Source organism: Pteropus alecto, unplaced genomic scaffold, assembly GCF_000325575.1.
Source record: "Pteropus alecto unplaced genomic scaffold, ASM32557v1 scaffold98, whole genome shotgun sequence".
NCBI lineage: Eukaryota > Metazoa > Chordata > Mammalia > Chiroptera > Pteropodidae > Pteropus > Pteropus alecto.
The window spans coordinates 3,175,506-3,182,400 of record NW_006443570.1 but is presented as its reverse complement, the minus strand read 5'-3'; the positions used below and the strand labels follow the sequence as shown (position 1 = coordinate 3,182,400).

The following is a 6,895-nucleotide window of genomic DNA, read 5'->3' as shown; positions in this document are numbered from 1 at the left end:
GCATTCCTGGGGCAAGCTTTGGCACAGAGCTCACACCACAGAGGAATCCTGCAACACTGGCTATTTCCTTAGCAAAGTTGGGTCTCTAACTAGAGCCCTCAGTTTGTTTCTGGAAGTTTCTTTCCTGTCAGACTGGGGGCTCCTTGAGCCTAGTGGAGGGCCTTCCCCATCAGATACTCCTCAGGTCCTTTTCTTCCATTCTTGACCGTCTCCCTGTACACTCTGCCAGGGGGCTGCTCCTCACCTCTTCCCTCCTCCAGCTCTTCATTCCCTCTTCACTTAAGATGTCACCCATGTGCAGGGGTCCTCCCCGCAGTGTGCCTCTGTCCCAACAGCACCTTCTTCCCTGCCATCTCAGAGGAAGCAACTCTCTTCTCCCACCCCAAGGCCACACCACCCCTAAGGCTCAAAGCCCATCCCTTTCTGATTCCTCCAGGACCTTTCCCCCATGGCCCTCTTCCCCCTCAGACATCAATCCTCAAATTCATTCATCTTCACTCATTCCGCATTTACTGAGCCAGCACTCCAGTTAGTCACCAAGCATTTCGTGGCAAGTGAACTGGCCCTAGGTCCTACCCACTTACACTCTAAGGGAGGGAATGAATGAATGAATGAATGAATGAATGAATAAAAGAATGAATTTGAGAGTGAATGGCAGTGCTTTGATTCATTCACAGTATTTACTGAGTGCCTGCTTGGTGCCAGAGAACATGCCAGACACAGATGAGGCCCTCAGATGTGCCCACATCTTCTCAACAGCCCTGCTGCCCCTTGAGGCTGTCTTCATCTTTTTCTGGCCAAACTTTCCCAGACAGGTCTACAGCCAAGTGTCCTGTTCCCTCACCACCTTCAGTCTCCTCTGAAACTAGCCATTACCTCACCACACCATGAGAAACGCGCTCTCAATCCCCTCTGGACCCATAGATCCTGAGCGGTCCCGAAGACTTTAAACCATCTCTCTTCACTTCCGAAGTGCAAAGGACCCTTCTGCTGGGCCTTTCTTCTCTTCCTCACAATGCAGAACTGTTCCTGGTTCCCCCTCCCCCTACCATAATGGACCCTCTTCCCCTCTCAGACTCCATTCTGCCTCGGTGTCCACACTTCTGTGCCCAGTCCCACTTCTATTCTGTCCTGATTGTACTCAACCCTCCTCCTGAAGCTGTGGTCCCTTCAGAGTCCTGAGCTATGCAAATGGTGCCTAACGGACATCGCTTTGAGTGCCCTACCCACTTTTCAAACTCATCGCCCATATTCTTGTCCCCCAAACCCCAAACATTCCCTCCCAACACTCGCATTTCTCCCCAAGGCACCAACATCTCCCTGTCACCCAGGAGGTTTTTCTGGCTTTGCCTCCTAGATCCAGGCAGCAAACAAGCCTTGCTCAGTCCTCCCTCCAACTCCCCATGCTTTTCCCTTTGTCCTCTATGACATATGCGCTTCTTCCTCTCCTCCTGCCTCCAGCCCCCCTTTTATCCCCTCCCATTCACCATGAAGAACAACCATGACCCTTCTAGCCACCACCGTCTGGCCCCACTTTCCCAGTCTTCCCTCACGCTTCCCTCCACCCCCAGCCTGAGCCTTCTGCACCAGCCAGGTGGACTTCTGTGCCAGTCCCCAAACCAACTACGCTCAGGCCTATGCTCACCTCCCCTCCCCAACTCCTTCTCATCCATCTACCTCCTAAAACAACAGTCTCTTGATACCTAATCAGTCCTTTTTCATCCTTCTAAGCCTAGTTTGGGTACCTCTTCCTCCAGGAAGCTTTCCCTGACCAGGCCTGCCCACCTGATCTCCCTCCTGCAAACCCTCTCCCAACTGACTGTGCCCCTGGTATTTAAGTTTAACCATCTTTTCACCCCATCTAGATCACAAATGCCCCTGCCCCTCCTCCCAGGCCAGAGCAAACAGAGGGAACCCCCTGAGGATGGGGGCCATATCTCCTTCATCTGTAATTCTCCCTTATCCCAAGTGGAACTCTGCTCCCAGGAGGACTCGAGATCTGGGAAAAGGCAAAGGCCAGACAGAACCTGAGGTGACATCAGGGGGCAGATAAGGTACTAGAAATGCACCTTGTGTCCTTGTTCCCTGCAGTGAGGATGGGGTAAGGACATTCTTTCCCTTCTCCAGCCACACCCAGAGGTACCTAGACAGGGAGGACAGAGCAAGACAGGCATGGGACTGACACCCCAAGTCTACTGAAAGGATGCTGGTCAGATGTACTTCGGTCACTTCTCCCAGAGAGGACAATGCCCAAGTCTCAGCAGCTAACAAAGTAGGTACCTCATCAATGTAGAACTGTAAGCAGAGGCTAGTCCCAAGAAAGAACTTTCCTACAGACAAGAAGATCATACTTGGATGGAGAGATGCATCCAGGACCCCAAGGATCTGGGAGAAATTAATAAGGAAAGCATCCCCTTTCCCTTATAGAAGGAGATGAGACAGGTTCTGGACTAGAGGCAAGAGACCCAACTCCTTTCTAAGCCTTAATGATGGCAGGAGAGAAACCAAGGCACAGAGAGAGGTGGCCTTTAGCTCAAAGTCACACAGCGAGTCTTGGGGAAGGAAGGAGGGCAGGAAAAAGGCCCCAGGAGTTCTGGGCTCTGTTCTTGCCAGGCCTGGGAACACATCAGATCCAGCCTACTGAGGCTCCCACTGGGCGCCAACCCTGTGTCTCAACTCCACCTCTGGATGGACCTTCAGGTTCAGAAGTCAGTCCCCAAGGTCTCCCCTCTTCCTTCCCATCCCTCCCTTGGCCTCCAAGATATGCCTTCCTGCTCCTCTGCCCAGTCCAACAGCCTGAGTTAGAGGCTGAGCTCTCTCTGCCAAACCAGACTCTCCTGTTCCAAATCCCAGGACTGCAAGTAGAGGTCTGGAGGCTCCAGAAAAAGCCAACCAGGACAACTTCCCAACTCCTCCATTCCCCCTTCTCTGCCCCAGATGCCCCTCAGAATCTGAATGAACCTAGGAGCAGAGGAGCTCAGGGTCAGGCCAGCTGTCTCGCAGGCTGGCGGTATCCCCCAGCCCCAGCCCGGAGCCCGAAGCCGGCCCCGACTCACCTGCTCTCGCATCCTGTCTTGCTGGCCCCGAAGGGCCAGGGCATGCTGCGGGTACTTGCTCTTCAAGTGGTCCATGAAGGCATCGCGCTTGCGGTCGGCGTCAGCCTTCTGGAGCCCGCTGAGCGCCTCCAGGCTCTGCGCGGCAATCACTGTGTGCCGGCGCTCGGACGTGTGCACCAGCCCCACGTTGGAGAAGCGCCGGCCCCCGCTGCCCCCGCCGCCCCCGCCCCCCAGGGTCCGGTACTCCCGCGGGTACTCGGCATCGTCTGCAGACAGCATGGGGGGGCTGCTCCGCTCTGGATCTGCGGGAGGGGAGAGGGGACACGGAGGGGTCACTGTGCAGTCTGGCCTGGGGCTGCCCAGCCCCCACTGGGGTCACTGCGAGGATGGATAGGACCAGGCCTGGCTGGAGGGGAGCGGGGGGAAAGGAGAATGGGGTGAGGCAGGGGCTGCCCACCCCCCACTAGGGGACAGAAGGAGCAAAAGGAGGGCTGAGGTGGAAGGTTAGCCCAAATCAGAAGGAGGGTGGAGAGCAAGGGCAGGGTCCAGCTTCTTGCTCTTCTGCAGGTGAGTTTGGAGGGATAATGACTGCAGGTGAGGTGCTATCCTTTGAGGTCAAGGAGGGTTTGGAAGTAGGGATCCTGAACACCTCTCTAGCCATACATCCCCTTTCTTTTTCCTAACACTAGTGTGAACAGGTGTGGGAAGGGGCATTTCCTTTTAGATGCTTCCTGAAAGATGTGGGAAGGAGCCTACGCTGTCTTCCTTTCAAGAGCATCCTTTCAGGAGAGATAGAGGACTCTAGCCTCCTCTCTCAGACTAGCATGTCCGGGACACACTTGTCCTACATGCTGGGCGTTGGCTTAGAAAGCAGCCAGGACTAGGATACATGGGGGTGGTCATGGTGAGGGCAAAGGTCACACTCAGGGTTTCCCAGGGAGATGGAGGCCCGGGGACTAGGGCATGGGACCATCTTTCCCCTCCCTCTCCAGAGACAGACAGATGGACAGACAGGAGAGGCCGGGCACGGAGAGGACAATGAGAGATGAATTTAGGACACATTCAAAGGCAAAAGAAAGCAGACAGGACCGCTTAAGCCTCCCTCTTGGGGGCACTCTCATAATCCCTCCCCATCTTTTCTTCAGTCTCCTAAACACACACAAGTTCAAGACCTATAAGGGACACACAGGGGACAAAGAACAGTACAGAAGCAAAAAAAAAAAAAAAAAAAAAAGGCCGGGGGTTGAGGTCCCCACCCCGAACTCTGAATCCCTTCCCCACATGCCCACCATCCCTGGGCTCCTGGCCTCCTCAGGCCCAGCCCTGCTGTCCCCCGCCCTCTAGCCTCCATGTTGACTTTCCCATAGCCCATCAGGGGACAGTGGTTCTAGAGTGTCACCCATACCAGGGTTAAGAGGAGTTGCTGGGCTTACCTCAGCCATATTCCTGGGCATATAACAGACTGCTGTCCCACATCCCCAGAAGTCACTCTCACTGGGAGACAAACAGTCTTCTCAGCATACCTCCACCCCCACAATCTGCCAGGCTCAAAACAGTACCCCCCAGTGTAGTCTAGGTCTGGGGTGTCAGGTACTGTGGCAGACACATGCACCCCCACACCAGGGCTGACTCACAAGGCCAACTGGGGCAAAAGAGGAGGCTGAGGATTCTGGGACCTAGCCAGGTTCCATCCAGCCCAGCCCCTCATCAGCCCGTTCCTACCACACCATTGTTCATCAGGCCTGCTGCCAGGCCTCAGTCACCTCCTGTCCACCAGAGAAGAAAAGAGGAGATTCGGCCACATTTCAGGAAAAGCCACCCCTCGCTCAACGCGCACTCCTCCCTGGGCTATGGCTGAGACATGTATATCTGAGGCATAAAGCCCAAGAGGACCTGATACTTCCCACCAAAACCAAGGGAAGAATGGCTTCCATGGACAAAGATTTCTGCAGCTTCCAAGGGCCTGTCTGACTGCCATTATCATGGCCCGCAAGCCTCCCAACACTCCTGCATGTGCGTGTGTGTGGGGGGGGGGTTACTGTGGCCCTATTTCAGAAATGAGGCTACCGAGGTTAGAGAAGTCCAGTGACATGCCCAAAGCCACAGTGATTGGTAGAGGCCAGATTTTACCCCAATACCTATTAGAGTCTTCCCACCTTCTCCTCCACACTTTCCTCTCCAGGCGACAGGTGACAATTATTTATTGATGAAATACTGACAGCCTCCCATAGCATTAGGTGCTCTTTCTTACTTACCTGCTGTCTCCCTACCCTGATGCTGGGTCTGGGGTCCCTGTCTCCTCCCTCCCCCAGGCATCTGTCCCTCTCACCACAGTCACCACCCTCTGTTGTGTTTCCCAAAGTGAAGTCCAGATACACAAGAGATGCCTTTAGGGGAAACATTGTTTTATAGCTTAATAGTTATATTTTCATAAGGATTAGAAAACCCCCAGCCAGAAGGTCGAACCACTGATCTCATGGATGTCATTCCTCGGGGTGGCAGAGAGGTAATATTTTCTTTCAAGTATATTTATTTAAGTTCAAACCGAGTAATGGAAAACATAGTGAGTTAATATAGTGCAAGGTTCCCTGATAGGGAGGAAATTCGTGAAGACGGCTCCTGACTGAGTCCCTGTCCTTGAGGAGCTGGCGGCTTCCCAAGGTGGCCAGTGAAAGTGGCTGAAAGGAAGTAAGTGATCTGATAATCATCTAGGATGAGAGTGTCCTGGGTACTGGAGAGAGAGCCCCAACCAGAGTCAGGGGGTTGCCTCCCATGAGCCTTAACCTCTTTATTCCATTCACCCTCACTACCAGCTGGAGGTTTGCAACCTCATTGGATACAACTGGGCAGAAAAGACCCTCTGTGGCCTTTCTTTGCCCAGGGGGGATTCTGCCCTTGTTGCTGGAACCCCAGCTCTAGAGGCCAGCCCTGTCTGAGCCAGAGGGACCTCTCCCCTTGTGCCAGACAGATAGACTTGTCATGCCCTCCTGGGGCTCTGGACACACACAGGCGCACTGGGACGTGTCTCCAAGGCTCATCTGCCCTCCTGGGCCCAGAAGAGCTGCTCTTCCCCACCTTACCCTCCATGGCTCCTGGGGGGACAGCAGGGCACCTGAGGTGGGACAGTGTGCCTGCCCGAGTCAGGCAGGGACTATGGGGAGGTGCAGGGTCACCCAGGCTCTTCCTGGTTGAGTAAAGGTGCCGAGGCAGGGCTGGCAGGGAGCGGTCCCAGCTACTAGAGCAGGCGGTGGGCAGGGTGGAGGGGAAGCAGCTGCGGAGAGTGGACGTGTGCTCGCATGCAGCCCTATTGATGACTGCAGTCCCATAAATTTCACACAGGCAGTGGAGGTGGGGAGGGGGCGGCTGAGCAGGCTCCAGCAGACAGTGGAGCAAGAACTAACTCCTCCCCGCCTCCTCCAGGTCAGGGGTGAGGCAAGAGCTGTATCCTGGAGTGTATTGGGGTGGGGGCAGGAGAGACAACGGCTGTCTCTGAAGGGTGGCGGGAAAGATGGGCTTTGATTTGAAAAGCTTTAGAATCTGTTTAGAACCTTCCGGATCCTTGGCTTTATTTAACAAAGACAGAAACTAAGCTAAGGAAGGAGGTGAGGTGCCTGTGTAACCGAGGTGTCTTTGCTCTCTGCCCTGTGCATATTTCTCTTCTTTCTGCAGGGCCCAAGTGGGGTTAGGGGTCTCCCCTATTACCTTTAGGAGAAAGAGACCCACGGCGGCTCTGATGACTCGAGCATGGATTGATTTCTCTGAGCCAGCCCAGGCACTTGAAGTCAGAGCACCAGGAGAAAAAAACAAAAAAAAAAAAGAAGGCACGACACCCCCGGGGT

At 54.5% G+C, this 6,895-nt stretch overlaps 1 protein-coding gene across 1 annotated transcript in view; it reads right to left on the bottom strand.

Moving 5' to 3' along the window:
* SRCIN1 (SRC kinase signaling inhibitor 1) overlaps positions 1–6,895 on the bottom strand; it is a 63,726-nt gene that overhangs the window by 35,994 nt on the left and 20,837 nt on the right. Inside the window, 1 exon segment of the mRNA XM_015599163.2 lies at positions 3,057–3,358. Coding sequence (XP_015454649.1) covers positions 3,057–3,358 — 302 coding nt within the window.